The following is a 19,557-nucleotide window of genomic DNA, read 5'->3' as shown; positions in this document are numbered from 1 at the left end:
ACTCCTAGGCTGGCCCTTAAATTTTCTTATATTTACCCTTCTATTTTCTCTCTCTCTCTCCGTTTGCTTGTTATTCTGGGAAATTTCCTTACATTTATTTTCTAACCGTTTTTTGAATTTTTCCATTTATACTGTAATTTTTCCCCTCATGCTAATCTTTGTTCTCTAGCTGTTGTTTTATTAGTACCCTTTTTTTTTCCTACTAAAAAAAAAATAAAAATGTTGCTATATCTTTCTCACATCTCTCCAATAGTTTTCTTTAAGTTTTTCGGTTGTTGTTTTTTCTATTCATTTGTTTTAGTTTCTTTCAGTCCTATTAAAACTTTTCCACATGTCTGAAAATCCTTAGTTGTCTGCTTGTACTTAAGTGTGGAGACCTAACCCCCTATTTGGAAGTTCTGAGCACGTGAATGGATCTTGTCAACAGTAAGCTTCACTCTAGAAAGCTATGGCTAGGATGCTGAGTTAGCAAAACTCTGATGTTGATAACTTTAGATCTTCCTTGTTGGGTTGGTCAAAATCTTCAGACAGAACTCTATCGTTCTCTTGTCTGGAGGGTGAGGCCCCAGCAGTCAGTGTTATTATAGCCAAATGGGGAAAAGAGGGCTGGCTGAGGGCCTGAGCTCTCAGTAGGCCTTCATTTCCTGATTTCCCCATTTTCCACAAGGCACCCCCAGCCCTCAGTGTTTCAGGTCTCTCTGGGTAAGGGACCCTCCTCTCCGGAGCATACCCACAGAGTGGGGTGGAGATGACTAGTTTTGTTTTTTTTTCCTTTTTCTTTCGAGAAAGTGGTAGAAGGGACATGACCAGTTATAATTATAAAACTTGCTTTTAAATATACATTTCAGTACACATTTTTTTTTCAGAATAGCTGCAATAAAGTTCATCTACCTTTATGTTAAATAACCCTCAAAATGTTAACTACAGTGAATATTGGGACCATAGTCTTCAGTGGAAACCCACGGAGGAAAGCATGCCAGCCAATTCTAGTTACCAATTAAGAACATAAGACTTAAGCAGAAATTCTTTTCAATGCTTCAATCAAGTCTTCATTTAGAACATTTTTCCTGGCACACCCTGGACAGAAAATTGAAGTTATCAACGTGGCAGTGACATCAATATTTTGTAAATGTAAATGAAAATGATCCCAGAAGGTGTTATACAAATTATGTTGATCTAAAATAGGTTAAGGAAGTGATGGTGATGATGGTAAAATCAATTGTGAAAGACATGGATGAAGGTCATCGAAATTGTCTTTGAAATAAAAAAAATAGGGGAAGACAGCAAAGCTCAGGAGTAGTGATGAACTGTGTAATTAACTCCAGGCAAGAAAAGGTGTTATATAACAAATCCCCAACACTTCAGTAATAATGGGGTCTAACGGAGATATGCCTGTGAGTTACGTCAGAAGTGAACATGAATGTCCCTGTGAAATGTCTCAGCTCTCTGAGAGCAAGATTCTGTGGCAGGCATATAATTTGATGTATTCTTATCGAAAAGCTATCCCCTAAGTTTATTTAACTTTATAAATCCATTCTGGTTGGCCATCCTGGGAGGATATCTATAATAAATATCTGAAATACATGAGATTCATTTTATATCAAGGTTCAGAATCTCGCCCCAGGGCTATCTGATTTCAGGTCAGTGGCTTAATCTTCCTGTGCTTCAGTCCTGCGATGTTTAAATTGTAGACTGATCTGATGATAAAATGCATTATGGTCTGATGATAAAATGCATCATGGTTGTTGGAGTCTCTGCCACCACTCCTAACTAGAATGTTACTGGGTAGTGAGTACATCTTCACATCACTTGCTTCTAAATTGAACTCCATGACATATTCAGTATCTGGATGGGAAGGATGGGGTGGGTGAGAGGCCAAAAGATAGTCTATGTCTGGCCATCCACCAGGCAAACTGGCAGCCTGGTGCAATGATGGCCACCACCATGCCCCTCTGGGGATGTCACGAGGGTGCTCATCCCCAACCATCCCTGCATCGGCACCCAGACGTATGCCATAGACAGAGGGTGGGAGCAGCCAGGGTGACATCAGGAGCAACCAACTTAGACCCGTTCCTGGGGAGGCGGCAGTGTGTGAGCCCAGGCTCCAGCCTGTGAAGCATGATCCAGTGTCCCATCAGGCCTCACTTACAAACACAAACTCAAAAGGTAAAATTAGTCAGAACTCAGACACAGCACCTGCAGGTCATTAAAGCCCAAGTGTAGGGCCCTTCCGAATGCAATGTCCTGTGTGCCTGCATTGGTCCCACATGAATGCAGCCAGCTCTGGTTCCTGGTCACATGATATGTTAGTTTCTTCCCTTTATATTGGTTGATTCCCACCAGCAGAGACTTGCTGTCATATCTCCTCTTAAAAAAACAAAGAAAAATTCCTCCCTTAACATCATATTCACCTTCAGCTACAGCCTCATTTCTCTGCTTCTCTTTTGACCACACTTCTTGAAAGAGTTGACTACACTTACTGTGTCGGTGTCCTCAGCTTCCACACGCTGCTAACTCCCCATAGACTGGCTCATGCCTCCACAACCCCACTGAGCTGCCTCTGCCAGTGTCACCGATATCTTCAAAGTGACCTCCTCCCACAGATTGTTCTCACTTTACTCAACCACGCAGCAACATTCAACAGAAGTGACGACGCCTCTCTCTTAAAACACTCTTCTCTCTTAAATTTCAGGACAAATGTTTTCCCTTCCTCACTGGCTGTTCCTTTGCAATAACCTTAGATGAATAGCTTTCCTTTGCCTACCTTGTAAGTAGTGGGGTTCCTTTTCTCTTATGTTTCCACATTTGCACCTGAGGCAGACTCATCCTTCCCCCACAGAATTAAAACGCACGTCTTTACATTTCCAGCTCAGATTTTTCCACTCATCTCTGGCCACGCAATCCCAGCCTCCTGCTTCATATCACCATTTCGATGTCTCACAGTCATTTTATGCATCAAAATTAGGACTCCTGACTGTGCCCAAACATGTCCCCAACCCTGCAGCTCCCGTTCTTCTCCATCTCAGCAAACTGTCAGAGCCCTGTGCCTGACTACTCAAGCAAAAATCTAGGCTTGATTCTTGACTTTGTTGTGTCCCACTTACCCCACATTCAAAGCATCAGTAACTTCCAATTATTTTATATTAAAAACGACTGCTGCATAACCTCTCCGCTTTCCATCTCCATTGCCACCCTGTTAGCCCAAGCACCGTCATCTTCCACTTAAATGACTGTCCTAGTTAAAACAGGTCACCTTTGGGTCCCCCTCCACGCCCATTTCAGCTACTTAAATAAGTTATCTACATAGCACTTACTGAAAATTACAATTATAATTTATATAATTGTATATAGAGCTAGATTTCATGGATCAGAAAATCCCGTCCCTCTAAAAATACAACAAGGGGTGAAAAGGAAAACCAACATTGGGTAGCGTTTATTTTTTAATGGCCAAGGAAGAATATTAAAAACTATGACGATGATAAAGGCAGTAATAAAAACTATGATGATTATGATAATGTAGTAACGACAGCTGACATTTATAATTAACATTTAATAGTTAACACAGTTACCAGGTGCCAGCCACTACACTAAACACTTTTTATGGATAAGCTCTTTTTATTCCCACAGAGACGATGCGAGGCAGATACTGTTATCAGCCCTATTACAGATGAGAAAACTGGGGATCAGAGAGGCTAGTCACTCACCTCTTAAGTTCTCACCATGAAAAACATTTCTATTTCTAGAATCCTTCTGTACTAAACCCGCACACAACAAGAAAGGGTGTACTCTTGGAATTAAAAATTTTAATACTTTTTCCTTTATGAGACGCTTATTACAGTGTCCTCCTTTTTCTCTTTTCACTGCAGACTAAGTAAAACCTAGCCATAGGTTGGCATTTGTCCATAGAGAATATCTGGGAATCACTGATTTCACCTCTCTGACACCGTGGTACTAGTTAAGGTTGAAGGTCAGCTCTAGAGCACATCACTTAGGAGCTACTGGTGAAAAATTACTTAGTTGGCTCACTGGCCCTTTATTATCCCAAATGGCTGGCAGCAAATGATTGCCCGTAATACATGTGGGGCTTGGCAGGTCTTTTAAGAATATATTTGGAACTTCTCCAGAGAAGCAGCCTCCAAAGGCCAACTGGTGGCATCACTTTGCATAGTCAGCACTTCCCTTTTATGAAACATGGTGCCCCAGGGAGTCTGGGATTTACTGACATCCATTGCTGGTGCCAAGACCAAGCAGTGGGCACCAACAGCTTCTTTTCCTGCTGCCTGGACCCCGATTCATGAATTCGCTCGGAAGTCAGAAATACACTGGCTATTTCTTTAGAACATGTTGTGATGTAGAACAGTGGGGCAGGATGGGGGGGATCAACACCCCCAATTGTTGGATTCTTCTCAGTTGAATAAATGCCCCTAGTAGGAAATAAATTCTACCTAATAATATTTCAAATGAATGACAGGTTGTACCCATTTAATTAAACTCAGTCTGTATGGCTATCAAATCATATATATAACAAAAATAATACATTTTATCCTCTAAAACACTAGGTTTATTGGGCCAAGTATTTCCACTGGCTCACAGTGATCAACCAAAACAGCATCATGAGGAGTAAATTTGTGAAGCATCTACAGAGAACAAATATCTGTCTCCTTGCCCCGTCTCTCAGTGAAGGCTAGAGGGTATGGGGGGTCCTAGACAGGCCCCCAGTGCATGAAAATAAATGTCTGCAGGATGCTTTAAACCAGGGGTCAGCACACGATGACTCACAGGCCAAATCCAACCTGACAGTTATTTTCGTATGGCTTGTAAGCTAAGAATGGCTTTTATATTTTTGAAAAGCTTGGAAAGAAATAAAAATATTTTGTGACGAGTGAAAATGATGTGAAATTCAAATTTCATTGTCTGTCAATAAAATGTTATTGGCCGAGAGCCACAGTTGTTCCCTCACTTTCTATGACTGCTTTCATGCAACAATGGCAGAGCTGAGTAGTTGTGACAGGGACTGTGTGTGAACATCAAAGCATAAACTATTTACTGGCTGGGCCAGTACAAAAAAAGTATGCCAACCCTGCTTTAAACCAGTCTCAGAAATAGGAAAAAAAATATACAGGCTACTGAAGGACAAAACAAGGTTAATGTAACTTATTTTACTGTAAAAATGCCTCCAGAAATGAAAAAAGAAATTGTTCAAAAGGAAAATATAAAGCCTGTGCCAGTCTATTGAATGCAAAATCTATAACCATAAGTTTTGCAGTCTTTTCACCACATAAACTGTGCTCAGTGCCCTATTTTAACAAGAATATTATTCCATCACTGGCTTTGTGTGTGTGTTTCGAAACGCTGTTTCCATTAATGGTTCCATAGCAATGCACAGTTGGAATCACTGTATATTTCATAAGACCTGTATTGGTGAAATGATGGCTAACAGGGATTACTGTGACTAATTTTACCCCCGAAAGGCCATACAACAGAAGCCGGATCCCCTGAAGGCCTTCCCTCTTTTTCTCATTGAAGACAAGAGGCTTGGTGTACCAATCACATGGTCTGAAGTTGAAATTGGCCTACAGATTTAGTTTTTGAACCTAGGTAGTTTCCCTGAATTTCCCATATTGAGATTCACAGAATAGTATGTACCACAAAGTATTAAAAAGATTTTCCACAAAAATGGTTTCATGTTGAAATAAGTTTGAAAAATATCAGAATACTGAGGTTTCAGTATTGTAGGACATTTCAGAGCCTTTAATATGAATATTACTAAAGTATTGTGAGTCTCCAAAGGCAGGATGTGAATTCTTAATTTGTTTGAGTAGATTTCTCCTAAGCGTGTACTCATAACTCACTGCTCAGGGAACATCCAAATTGGAAGCCCTCTCTCTGTCTTTGAGGTTGTTTCCTTGGCTGTCTAGTTTGTTTCTTCCTGACTCTTCCAATCCCTGGGAATGGAAGAAATAAAGCCCTCGCAAGTTCAAAGTGCCTGTTGCTATAAACTGTTGGATCTGAGGTTATTTGTGACAAATACCATAACTAAATGTTAGACCATTCATTCAAGATAACTGAATTAGTTTTTTAAGAAGCCTGTTCTCGCTAGAGAATTTTTCTTTTGACTTTCCCAATCATTTTAATGCAAAATAGTAAATAATATAAGCAACATTACTTAAGGTTGAGAGGGGGAAAAGTCTGCAATTCATTTGCCTCCCCAATTGTGTACAGATATGCAATACGTCAACATAAAAATAACAAAGGAGATTCACAAAGTCCTACATTGCTGGAATCAATTCAGTAACCTTGCATTTCTTTTGGATTGCAAATCTGTGGCTACTTTTTTTGGCTCAACATTTTGAAGGACCCATTGCCTCTGTCACCAAAGAAGAGGTAGGGAAACTGGAAACAGTCACATATCCTAGGAGACAAGTGTTGCCAAATGAAAGTAGAACATTGAGTCTTCAGCAAGTCCAAAGAATAATGCAGTAATTGAGCTCTCTCTGCAAACTTAGGGAATGGATGAACTCTCTGTGGCATCTTTTTAGCCTAAGGCCAATTTTCTTAGCTACAGTATTCCAGAAGAAAGTTGTCTGTTGGTTGAACTAAACCAACTGTATCGCCTCTAGTTTTTTGTATGTGCTTAGAAACATACAGCTCACAATGACAGCAAGACCTTCTTCTGTTGCCTAGACCCCGAATTATAAACAAGTCCTCTTTCTTGTGTTATTAAATCATTTTTTTCTAAATTAGTCTGAAAACCTTTATAACTGGACTTTTAAAATGTTATTTTTTTAAATAAAACGAGCCAAACAAAACAAAACAAAAAAACCCCAAACCAAACAACAAAACCATTGCATTCAGATAGAGGAAGTAAAACAGATTAAAGGAAAGAGATATTATATAAACATTAAAAACAAGTATCATTTGCACTCCTTTTCTTTCAGAAAACTTAAAATGTCTCTGTATCATTCACTGTTTCTCAGAGTATCCATATAGTAATTAGTTATAAGGGGCAATTGTCACTGTCTGTTGATCCAATGGTATTAGTTAAATAGTCAGCTTTGGGTGTAAATCTGAAAAGGTTTTTAAAAAGGAAAAAGTAAAGTTTATTGAGTGTTAGCCCAATGAATTCTTGAGTTTGCCTTAAATGAAAATACAGTCACCCCGAGGGGAGGTAGGGCGGATAAAAGGGAAGCCACTTGAGACTGTTTTTGTGCCGTCAGTCACGTGGCTGTTTTGTAGAGGGCTTTTATATAGGTTTTCACAGAATCCATAAAATCCACTATTCTTTTAATCCAATTCCATTGATAGAACTGTGATTAGCTTACACTCACTGTGATATCTATAGAGGTGCATTTAATCAATTTTGTTTCTTTCAGAAGTTGAAGTAATTCAGAGTTTATGCTAAGAGACTCTGATGCTAACAAATAATGCTATCATTAGCATTAGCTGGGTGGTTACTTTATGTGAGACACCTTGCTAAGTGTTTTACTTGTTTCATTTAATCCTCACAATGACCCAATGAAGTATATCCAATGATTACTTGCATTTTACATATTAAGAAACTGAGGAGGTTCAATAACTTGCACAATAGAAGTTTGGTTTTTTAGTTTGGTTTGGTGTTTTGGTTTCCGCCCTCCCCCAAATGAATTCACTAGTAATTATTTAGGCTTGGGGACTTTTTTTCATGGCATTCCAAGTCCCTCTAGAACACTTGATAATTAGTCAAGTTAACTTGAGTGTTTTTTGATGGTTGATTATGTCCACTTTGATTTTTCTCATAAAAACACACAGATTGCTAGTCTGTGGCACTGCTGAGATTTGAACCTGTGTATGTTTTCCAATATCAGAGCCCATGGTTTTAGCCCATTATGTTAGGTGGTTTCCCATTACTAAAACGCTAAACATAATTAGGTGGAACACAGTCAGGAAGTTCCTAAAAAAAAAATTGAAGAATTACCATGTGATCCAGCAATTCCACTTGTAAGTATATATACCTAAAATAATTGAAAACAACGACTCAGATATTTGTTCACCAGTGTTCACAGCAGTGTTATTCACAATAGTCAAAAGGTGGAAACCATCACATGTTCATCAATGGATCAAAGATAAACAAAATGTGGTATGTACATACAATGGAATATTATTCAGCCTAATTACTGTATGACTGAACCTTGAAAATATTATGCTAAGTGAAATAAGCCAGACATAAAAGGATGAATATTACATGATTCCACTTATATCAGGTACCTAGAATAGTCAAATTCATACAGACAAAAAGTAGAGTGGTGGTTGCCAGGGCCTTGAGGGAAGATGGAATAGGGTATTGTTATTTAATGAGACAAAGATTTAGTTTGGGAAGATGAAAAAGTTCTAGATGGTTGCCCAAAACTGTGAATATCGTTAATGCCACTAAACTGTATACTTAAGAATGGTTAAAATGTTACATTTTGTTATATACCGGGGGTGTCAAAAAATGTATACACATGACTTGTATTCATCCTTTGTTATCGGTATATATTGGGTATTACAATTTTAATACAGCTTTTTCCTTTCTTAAAATGTGTATACATTTTTTGGTACCCTCTGTATACTTTGCCACAATAATAAAAAGTGATTAGGACTTAGGTTTGCACTAAAATGGAAAGGCTAGAGCCACAAAACAAAACAATAGTATAATTTGAGATGTACTTTGTAAAAGTTGACTTAATGTTAATCACATAAGTAAACCTTACTGTGTTCAGCAACACTATAAATCTTATACTTTATTTCACTAAATAAAGAGCAACATAAGTAACAAAGAGAATAATTCTTTCAATATCAGTATCAGGACAACATGAAATACAAAGTATCAGGATGAATTCTAGCAAGAGCAGCTTATCTGGGATATCCAATGACATCTCATTCCTTAATTGCTTTCAAAGTAAACCAAAACACTTTTCCATGAGCAAGAAATCTTGAAAGAGTACTTGGGAAAATTGATTTGAATTTTATTCTCAAATCAATATTTTGGGAATCGTAAACAGTTTGAAGGAAATATTAAATACTTTTTTCATCACATATTGGGATTCTTTTCAGCAATATTTTTAAAGTAATCAAATTGGCTCATTTTAGTGCCCTAGATTCTGGCCTGATTTGATTATTTATACGAAAATATGAAAATCAAGATGATATAAGCCTTAATGTTCTTTGATTAGTCAGTGCTTTTTTTTTTTCTTTGTTGATTTTGTTTCTTGGTCAGAAGCTTCACAGCAATCAATCAAAATTTTACCTTGTACTCAATCCTGAGCTATCAAAGGAGCCAAATCAACATTATAGAATTTACTGATTAAACAATTAAATATGGTTCCTTTTCATTATATACAAACTGGTACTTATCAGAATGTTACGATATAGGCAGCTATTCATTCCCATTTTTGTCATTGTTTGAATTTTGAACTTGTGTCTTCCTGTGCTTGAGCCATTCTTCTCACGTCGTTGCATGAGTGGCTTCTCATCTTTAGATTTCACCTCAGATGTCAGCTTCTCAGAGAGGCCAACGCTGACCGCACCCTATCTAACATGGTCCCTGCCATCACCCTGTCACTCAGAGTCATTTCCTTGGTGGCACTTGAACACTCACTGAAGTTAATCTGGATTTGCTTGCTTGTCTGTTGTTTGCCTTCCACCATGAGGACATGAGTTCCGTAAAGGCCATCTTGTTTCCTCCTCTATTCCTTATATCTAGCAGAGCAGGCTCACAGTAGGTAGATTTGCTTTCTTGCTTCTGCCTTGCAACTGTGGGTATAAACGGACTCAGAGCCTTGCCCCTGGGAAGCACTGCTCTGCTCGGCTCTTTTCTTTATGGGTACTGCAGTGGGCGCATCTCACTGGGCTGAAGGGCTGCATTAAGGAAGATGTAGACATTTCTGTGTTTTCTCATTAGAATGCTATCCTAATCCCTTGAAATGACATATATTCTTAGCAAGTTACAGACATGAGGCTGACCTCACTTTCCTACTCTCTTTTCTGAGGACCAGTCTTATGCAAGCATCAGCTCTGAATCCATAGGGAGTATAGTGAACCAACCAAATGAAATCCAAGCCTACTGTCTTCCCATTTTAGAGATGAAAAAATCAAGTAACATCAGTAGTATCTAGATCCTTGCCTTTATTACTTGATAAAGCAAAGCGAGGCAACAGAAATCAGAGTGGAAAAAAAGTTTTCTTAAGACCATTTCTAACTATGATTTCAGGGCTCCTATGCCGTATTTTGTAGAGGCAGTAAGGGTGTGCCTCCAAATGAACAGTGAGTAGCTGGGAACAAGGTGTCCTGATCAGTCAGATATTTTGTTTTTGAAAGGGTCCATCCGGACTCAAAAACTAAGGTAGTAGGAGGCTTCTAGTTGTTCTGCAGCCATGGCAAACAACGAATTCGCCCCTTCTTTTGGAATAAAGCAGAACTCCTTATTTTTAGAAGGTTCCTGGCCACACAAGGTAACAACAAACCAAATTTCCCAGTCTCCCTTGTAAGTAGGTTTGTGCATGTAAGTAACAAGCTACACAACAAGCAGATCACAGGCTTAAACGGAGTGGTCACAACTTCCCCTCTCCTCCTCTCCCCCGTCTCAGTCTCACTGGCTGTAATTTGGAAGTGGTGGTGAGTCATCCTAAGGCAGAAGGGTGAGAGAAACACTCTAGGGAGGCAAAGGGAAGGAAAGAAGCCAGCTTGTCAGAGCCAGAGTTCCTAATCCTTTGGAGCCACCTATCATCTGGGTTACTGATGCCTACATTGTTACACGAAAAAGAAAAATGTGAGACAAAAAACAAGTCCATCTCGCGTAAGCCACTGTTATTTGTAGTCCTTCCAGTAATCCAACTTACATTTTTTTTTAAAGGGGAACAGGACTTTATTGGGGAACAGTGTATACTTCCAGGATTTTTTCCAAGTCAAGTTGTTGTCCTTTCAGTCTTAGTTGTGGAGGGCGCAGCTCAGCTCCAGGTCCAGTTGCCGTTGTTAGTTGCAGGGGGCGCAGCCCACCATCCCTTGCGGGAGTTGAACCGGCAACCTTGTGGTTGAGAGGATGTGCTCCAACCAACTGAGCCATCCGGGAGCTCAGCAGCAGCTCAGCTCAAGGTGCCATGTTCAATCTTAGTTGCAGGGGGCGCTGCCCACCATCCCCTGCGGGAGTCGAGGAATTGAACTGGCAACCTTGTGGTTGAGAGCCCACTGGCCCATGTGGGTATTGAACCTGCAGCCTTCGGCGTTAGGAGCATGGAGCTCCAACCACCTGAACCACCCGCCTGCCCCCCAACTTACATTTAACACAACCAACTTTCCTTGATGATTTAGATGCTATTTCATCATTTTTGCAAAATGGTTTTAGGATCTCAAAATGATAAACTTTTTTAGTTAAAAAACTCCTTCAAGGTTAGCCTATCATAGCCTCACTTTATTCGTGAGGAAATTAAAGATAGAGGGAATCAATAAGCTTCTCAAGCCTCACAGGTAGCTGATACCGTGTGTCTCTGAAAATAAGCCCGGGTCTTATATTAAGCTTTGCTCCAAAAGACACATTAGGGCTTATGTTCAGGGGATGTCATCCTGAAAAATCATGCTGGGGCTTATTTTCCAGTTAGGTCTTATTTTTGGGGAAACACAGTAGTAGGAGTGGTGCTCAAATCTCATGAATTTCGGCTCATTGTTCTTTTCTGTTGTGGTCCAATTAGCAGAATTCCCTGGAAATGACTCTGGGGACTCCCCCTGGGAGGCCTGGACAATTTACTAGCTGGGACCTGGGGCCTTTTTCCTCCCAGACTACCTATAAACAGCTGCTACACTGCATAGACTGACAAAGCTGCTCAGACTTCCACAATAGGAAGGAAGAGTGACTAGGGTAGGCCCATGCCTGGTTCCGGCATGCCTCACTGTAGGATGACAGGAGAATCAGGATCCATGCCCTTCTTTTCTTGCTGCGCCTGGCCTTGAAAGTTTCTCCTCTCCAACAACACTGATTCTTTTTCCTATGACCCAGCATTGTGCAGTTTGTCTAGGACCCTGGATCACAGCAGTTAGAAGCGCAGAGGGCACCTACTTGCATGAGTTCATTCTATAATCCTATACGTGATCATTCGCATGCAGTTTGTTAATAGAAGAAATTTTCTGTAACAACTAGCAACAGGGATAACTTCACTGTCAAAGGAACAGCACAGAGAACAAACCAACCATTTAATGTTAAGATCTATCCTCCTGGTGCCCAATCACAGCTCCCTCTGGACAAAGGGCATTAGTGCAATTATGATTAAGAAAGCTACCCAAGGTCGCATGGAAAGCAGGTCAAATCCAGCTACTAACACACAAGGTCCTCGGGCTTACCCTTGCAGTTTTACCTTTTTTTTTTTTTTTTTTAAAAAAAAGGTCTTCCATTGCAATATACTTATGAAACTAAATGCTTATATTTGAATTCTGCAAAATTCTGTATTTTACACACAACTATCACACACTTCTTACCATCTTCATTTTCATCAAACACTGGGGGTTTGCTTGAAGTGTTGGCTCCCATGGTCATCTGCTGAGACCTGGATCCTCCAGTTACATAATCCTGGCAGAAATAGTCATCTTCGCTCAAAAGAGGTCTGGAAGCCTTAGCTAAAAATCCAGGAGAGAAAAAGAAATGGTAGTCTTACAATACCTTACAAATGGCGCACTCTAGCTACCCTGAGTACAGACTGTGGCCAAAATGTCGATTTGTACCACTGCAGTGGAATTTTGGTGGTTGAAAATGATAATTTCAGAAATAACAGAGACCATGCATCTGGGAGAACCCACGCCATGGCCTCATCAATAGTGGACTAGACCGACAAAGAAGGAGAAAAGCGAAATATTTTTCTAAATATGAAGACAAGTTTAAAATGAGGTCGGCAATGCTTTAACAACTATAAATTAAAAATGATATTTTATTGTGACTCTCCATATTTTTGAGAAAATACGTATATTGATTTTAAACTTTCTTTTTTGATGTGTGATTGACAGCTTTAAGTTTTTATTTTTTTTTGCTTTTATTTATAAAAATATATTCCCTATGTCTTTTCTCCTTCCTTGGAAGATACTAAAGTATAAAAGAAACAAAGTCTGAGTTTGGGCTTTGCCACCCCAGCAAGTTGCTAAACTTCACTAAACCTTTCTTTTTTCTTTCCCCTGAACTTGAAGATGATAATTGGCCTTACCACAAAGGCAAATTAAATGTTATTAATATTTAATGAGACCACATGTACAGTATTTGCACCGCATAAGTGCTCAATAATTGTTAGCGACTTTGAAGCTCAAATTAAATGATGTATCTGAAAGAAAAGTACATTTATAGCTTTTTTTCATTTTTAAACATACCCGTAAAGAATTTTACTTTCCCTGAAATTGGTAAGGAGAGGCACATCTAGAGTTCTGGCTCTAAAAATCACGTTGATAATAGCTTTGGGCCAGTTATTTAACGTGTCTCTCTAAAATGGGGGAAACAACAATGCCTTCCTCAGGAATCCCAAGCTGAGATGCTAACGGGAGCCAGGCAGAAATGCAAACGAGTGAGTGGCCCAACCAGGTGGAAGACATTAGTGCCCGGTGGGGACACTGGTGTCCTGGAGAATCCAGGTTCTATCTAGAAGACATCACTGCTCTCAAATCTAAGAAATTGGGGCCAAATTTTCAGATCTACTGAAAATGGGTAAAGAACCAGATTTTATACAAAATATTTAAAAATTAGTTCTAGCTATGTGGCCTGAGCTAATCTCCTGCCTAGGACAAATACCACTCATGGATATAGTTAAAGAGACAATATATGGAAGGCAACCAACACAATGCCTGTCACATAATGTGCAAAGAATAAATGTTAGCTACTGCCATTTTTAATAGTAGCGGTATTTCCTTATCATGTAATATATATATATATATTTTAATTTGACACCTGTTGACTGAGTTCCTCTTGGACTTTTTTTCACATGAAGGAAATACAAATTGGAGGCATCCTTGAAGAAAATGCCCCAAGGGAACCTGACCTGGATGTTATTGAAAAAGAACTTGAGAAGCCCCTAAACAAGCCTAAAAGAAAAGCTTAGTTTCCAGTTAGGAAAATGTAAGTAAAGCCTTCATTTGGAAGGCAGACTCATTAAAGAAATGCTACTTTTCATACTAAAAGCCAACCGCTGGCCAACTGCCTTATGAACTTTAAAAAGAATCATTAAATGGAGAGCAAAGAAAGAGTTAGCAATTAGGAAGTAACCAATTAAATGGTATGGGAGAGGTGCGGGTGGGAGCAGGTGGTAACAGGTGGTTAGAGGAAGCCCGGAGGGACAATTGAGATCAGGAACACAGAACTCTCAATGGTCTCTCCAGGCTAAAAAAAAAAAAAAAAAAGCAAAGGGCTTTTAATTCCGGCAGGAAAGAGGGTAGGAAGAAGCAAGTGGGATGCTTTAGTGTTTCACTGTGGGCTAGGGAGAAGCAAATGGGGTGCTCTGTGTATTCTGTTACTGCGTTCGGAGTCCAGAATAAGTGGGGACTAGTGTAAGGGCTCAACCAGAAATGACATTAGAGAGTATTGGTCCTAAAGAGAACATTGATTAAAAAAAAGAGAGAGAGAACATTGATTTTTAAGGAATTGTGATTGCTAACACAGCGGACTGCGGGCTGCATTCTCTTTCATTTTGTATATCAAGCCCCAGTACACATAGTTTTCACACCACACCCCAATCCTGTCATATATATATATATATATATATATGTATTACATATATATATATATATATATATGTATTTTTTTTCTTCACACCTCAGGCTTCTCCCAAGTAGCCCATCTTCTTGCAACATAAAATGTACCAACCATTGACCTTGCAAGTTGTCAAATCAGAAAGAGAAGGAGAGAGGAATATTACCACAATTTGCCACATTTCAGAATTTCATTCTGATGTACAATTTGATGTGCCAAAGATCCAGTGATTTTTCTTTTCTTTTTTTTTTTTTTTAGCAGAAACAATATGTGGAAACAGATAACTGCTTTTGTGTGTGTTTGGGGGAGAGGAAGGTGAACGGAATTACTGGGTTAGGTTGCTTCTCCACTGCACTTAACACACCCAATCCAGTTTAGGATGGTATTTCTCTTCTTCTCCCCATGTGGATAACCAAATCAGACAACTTTCCCTCCGATCCCGAAAGAAATCAACCTTTCTCTGCTAGGAAGATGGAGACACATCTTTTCCATTCTGCTGAATAGGGCCCAGAAGAGCCAGAGGACTCACCTCTTCCAAACCCCATACCCTTCCTGACCTCCTGGTACTAAGTCTGCAGTGTCACATAAGCATCATTTCAAGATGTCAAGAGGACTGTCACCACCCATGGAAATGAGCGTACTAAACATAGAAAATATAAGAGAAAGGACAACGTGTCTCACAGAAACACAGGGAATTTTCCGATTCTCCTTGACCTTGTCAATTACCACATTATCAACCGCCGACTCCTTCTCTAACGCCAATACTTGGCCTTTGGCCTATGCTTTTGGGGGCTGTCAACATGTAAAGCTTTTCTAAGCACCTAAGGCTCCCTAGGTCAGGAGGCTGCATCTTCAGGAATCCAAGAACCTAAGTTGTGATGCAAGAAAGTTGCAACTTCTGACAAAACGGTTTCCGTTTCATTGCCCCAACCTGTGTACAGGCATAACTTATTTTGTTTGCATTTGTAAAACAGAACTTCTTAAACTGAGAAGTATTTAGAAACACGGGGAAGAAAGAAAATGGGAAAAACACCAACGTTAACACCACTCTGGTATTGTTTATATTTCGTCATGTTTGCTTCATCATTTTTATGTATTCAATATTATAAGTAAGCATTTCCACCTTAACCTTCATCCCAAATCCATTCCCTTTTCATACTTCCCAAAGACAGTCACAGTCATGAAGCTGGGATATATTTTACAGTCAGCTACTTTCTACGATTTTACAGCACGATGTGTTTTAAAGTAAGTCACCTAAATGAGGTAGTACATTTTGCATCTTACTGTGATCATGTACTATTATACTTCTGCAATCTAGGCATGCTGATCTCTACAGCTTTGATTTCTGCTTTTTAAGTGCTGCATAGCAGTCCATTGTGTGACTACACCACATTTTATTTACCTGTAAAAAAATATTCAAATCCTTCAATTTTTGCGCGGGGGGGGGGGGGGGAGGGCGGGGGAGGGAGGGCAGCATTCTTGTGGAGATGAAGCCAACCATCAAGGACAGTTTTTGCTTGTTTAGAAGCTGGATAAGAAACAAGCAGAAACACCTCCAGCACTTATCACCACCCAGCAAATATTAATTGAAGTTTGTGTGTGTCCGGACTTGAGTTAGTGGGAAGCTAGGGGCGGTGGTGGGGCGCAGTATAGCTGGTAAGCGAGGATTGGCCCCAGCCGTATCGTATCGGTTGTGCTGGGTTATCTTGAGCGGCTGCCTTTGTTTTTTCTTCCCTTTTAACTCCCTAGCTTCCCAACAGCGCCCTTAGTATAATAGTTTATTTAAAAGAAAAGAAAAAAAAAATCTAGGCCACCACTCACCTTGGTTCTGTCTCCACGCCTTACAAGAAGCCCCGACTGCTTCCACCTGGGCAGGAGGGGCTAACGGAGGAACTCCCAGAAACGTGGAGAGAGCAAGAAAAGGCACCTACCTGCCCGGGCGCAGGGGCGGCGGCGAGCGCCGGGCTGGGCTGAGCGGGCACCTGCGGCTGCCGAGGTCCAAGCGCCGTCTGACCTCGCAGCTCCTCCTGGAGGGGCGGCTCCCGGGCTGGGGTGGAGCGTGGGGACAGCTAGCTGGCGCCGGGCCCTCCTCAGAAACGGTGGGCAGTCTCCTGGGGTCGTTTTGTCGCCTGGGGAAGTGCTACGCGGGAGGACAGCGCTGCGGGCGCGGCTTGGAGCTGGTGGCGTGGATCCCGCGGCGCGCTGGCACTGTCCGGAGCCGCCGGAAGGCAAAACGCGCCCCAACTTGCCGGACTGAGGCCCAGTTCCCCTGAAGTGACCCCTTCCCCCCGCCCCGCAAGATATTCAGGCGGCACCACCGAGGATGATGGATGTGGGAGTGGCGGGTAGGAACCTGCAGAACTGAGAAGGAGAAAGGCAAGATTTCCTGTAAGGGTATTGCGGGAGATCAAAGAGAAGGTTGGGAATTTTATTTAAGTCCCGACAAGAAGGATCTTTTAACAATTATGTTCTAGCAGATATCCTCATTTTACTGCTGGGGAAATGGAGGCACAGACAAGGAAAATACTTGCCCAGCGTAATGTAACAATGGAGAGACCCTTCTATATACCCAGGTCTCCTGGTTCCCAGCCCCCATTTCCGACCCTCCCCACCCCCCCGCGCGCATCTTCTGCTCATCTTCTGCAGGTGGCGGTGGCGGCAGGGGACCGGTTCAGAGATGAAGGCACGCTCAGTGGAAGTTTCTATGTTCTCTCCCATGGCAGCTCCCTGTACTTCCCCTTTGTAATGACCAACCCGATTGAAATAACTTCTTACTATTTTCCCTCTAACTGCAGTCACACACACCTAAGCCACTGGAGAAGGAGCACACAGGTGGCTTACTGCAATGACGGTGGACAGCCGTGGGGGTGGGGTGGGGACAGCTTCTCTTCATCTCCAGCATTTCCCTGCCATGTGGAAATGCCAGCTCAGTGTTGCCAGATATTCAGATTTTAAAAGAAAAGCTGGAAATGAGAACGTCTGTGTGAAATCTCCCATTATTTTTAAACATTGGCACGTTTTTTAAAAAAAAAAATGCAAAAAACTGTTGGTCGGGCAAGATGCATCTGTGTCTGAAATGTCGTTTTCAGACTCCCAGTTTTTGATCTATCTAGATGTAAAGTGCCACAGAGTGCAGGCACCATACTGGCTTTGTTAATCATTTTTGCTATCAGCGCCTGGAATGGTGTCTGATGCATCTTAAATATCTGCTGAAACTGTTGAAGACATCTGTGGCCACCTAACGGTCAAGAGCCCATAATTTACTCATTAAACAAGTATTTCAAAGTAATCCTCTTGTTATATCATGACCTAGCCCCTTTCCTCTTCTTTTTTCTATCTCAACCTTGGGTGACATTCTATGCAAGTACTTTACAACAGAGAACAACCTTGAATTCCAACTAACTTACTCTCTCATTTTGCACTTAGAGTCCTGAGGAAGGGATTTGCTCAAAGCCACACAATGAGTTGGTGGCAGAACTCACTAGAAACTGATGTTAAATTGCCAACTCCTGTCTGAGAGAGGATCAGGTGATACAAATGAACATTTAACATGGTACTTGGCTCAAGTTCCAAAAGAGGGCAACCAAGTTCAGAAAAAAAAATTTTTAAGGAATTTATTTTGCGGAGAAGGTATTCTCTTTAAGGGCAAAACTCAGGCACCCGACTGAATATACGTTGATTTTTGTGTAACATCTGGTGGTTTACAAAACACTCTGATTATCTTCATGGCATTGGAGATGCCCTCCCAATTTGTTGGACCCATGTTATGTCCCACCTCCCCCAGGATATAATGCTATCCAGTTTGTCACTGAGAAAACAGAAATGAGGAAGTGGGCTGAGAGTTGAACTGAAGGCTCTGGAATTATCTTCATTTTCGTGTCCCGGTTGGCATAAAGGGCTTTGGAGTCAGGAAGTCACTTCCTCCAAAGTGACTTGAGAGGTCAGCCAAGTCACTTAAACGCCCTGAGCATCAGTTTGTGATTTCAGTAAAGGGGACAACAGTCGTTCCGAGCAGCTATAATTAATGGCAGGTTAGATGAGATAATATATGCAGTAACGCACTTCGCCTGGTGCTAGGCAGCACAGAGCAAATGCTTAGAAACTGTCAACTGTGAAGGTTGTCCTATTAACTGGCAGATTACCAGGTCCTGCACCAATACTTCTCATCTGTTCCATAAATCTTTTCTTCTGTCAGGACGGCTGGTTAGCTCAGTTTGTTATAGAGTGCGGCACTGGTAGCACCAAGTTTGCCGGTTTGATCCCCACATGGGCTGTGTGAGCTGCACCCTCCTTTAAAAAAAAAAAGCTTTCTTTTGTTGGTACAGTCGGTTTTGCTTAAAATAAAACCACTGATCAGTCCTAATGTATTTAGTCATGTAAAGGCTTGGCATACCATAGGTTTTGTGGGAAAACAGTGATTCTTATTACTGTGTTCTATGCAGTCTTTGAAAGGCAGACTTGTTTTAAAGAGTTGATTGTGTTTTAATCATTGATTTATTCAGTTGCTCATACTTCTCTTGTCAGTGTTCCACAGCTCTAGGAGAAACTCTGAGGAAACTGCCACAAAGAAGCTACCTGGGAGACTAACCAGGCTAGATATTTATGACAATCTCTGGAGCCCCCCAATGGAGAAGAGAAGGAAATGAAAAATAACCCAGTGAGGAACTCTCGTCCAGACAGATATCTAGACTATTTTTTTGTTTTCAACCATGGCTTATAACATAAACAATACCACACCAATCTAACCGTGCCCATTTGTGGCTTGAAGTTACCCGCTGGGTTCTACCGCATTTAGAATAAAGTGGCACTGTCGACTCCGGCTGACGAGG

The 19,557-nt window shown here is 40.9% G+C and overlaps 1 protein-coding gene across 2 annotated transcripts in view; it reads right to left on the bottom strand.

Moving 5' to 3' along the window:
- STK32A (serine/threonine kinase 32A) overlaps window positions 1–17,007 on the bottom strand; it is a 99,392-nt gene extending 82,385 nt beyond the window's left edge. The window contains exons 1-2 of one of the 2 annotated variants that reach the window (XM_033096874.1): window positions 16,550–17,007; window positions 12,484–12,621 (exon numbers count right to left, since the gene is read on the bottom strand). In XM_033096874.1, the coding sequence (XP_032952765.1) occupies window positions 12,484–12,541 (58 nt within the window). In that variant the 5' untranslated portion in view covers window positions 12,542–12,621; window positions 16,550–17,007. The remainder of the gene's footprint in view (window positions 1–12,483; window positions 12,622–16,549) is intronic. The other variant, XM_033096875.1, reaches the window with a different exon arrangement.
- Window positions 17,008–19,557: the final 2,550 nt, after the last annotated feature.

This window comes from Rhinolophus ferrumequinum, chromosome 24, assembly GCF_004115265.2.
Source record: "Rhinolophus ferrumequinum isolate MPI-CBG mRhiFer1 chromosome 24, mRhiFer1_v1.p, whole genome shotgun sequence".
NCBI classification, from domain to species: domain Eukaryota; kingdom Metazoa; phylum Chordata; class Mammalia; order Chiroptera; family Rhinolophidae; genus Rhinolophus; species Rhinolophus ferrumequinum.
Note: the sequence above shows the minus strand (reverse complement) of the source record. Positions and strands in the feature narration are given on the sequence as shown.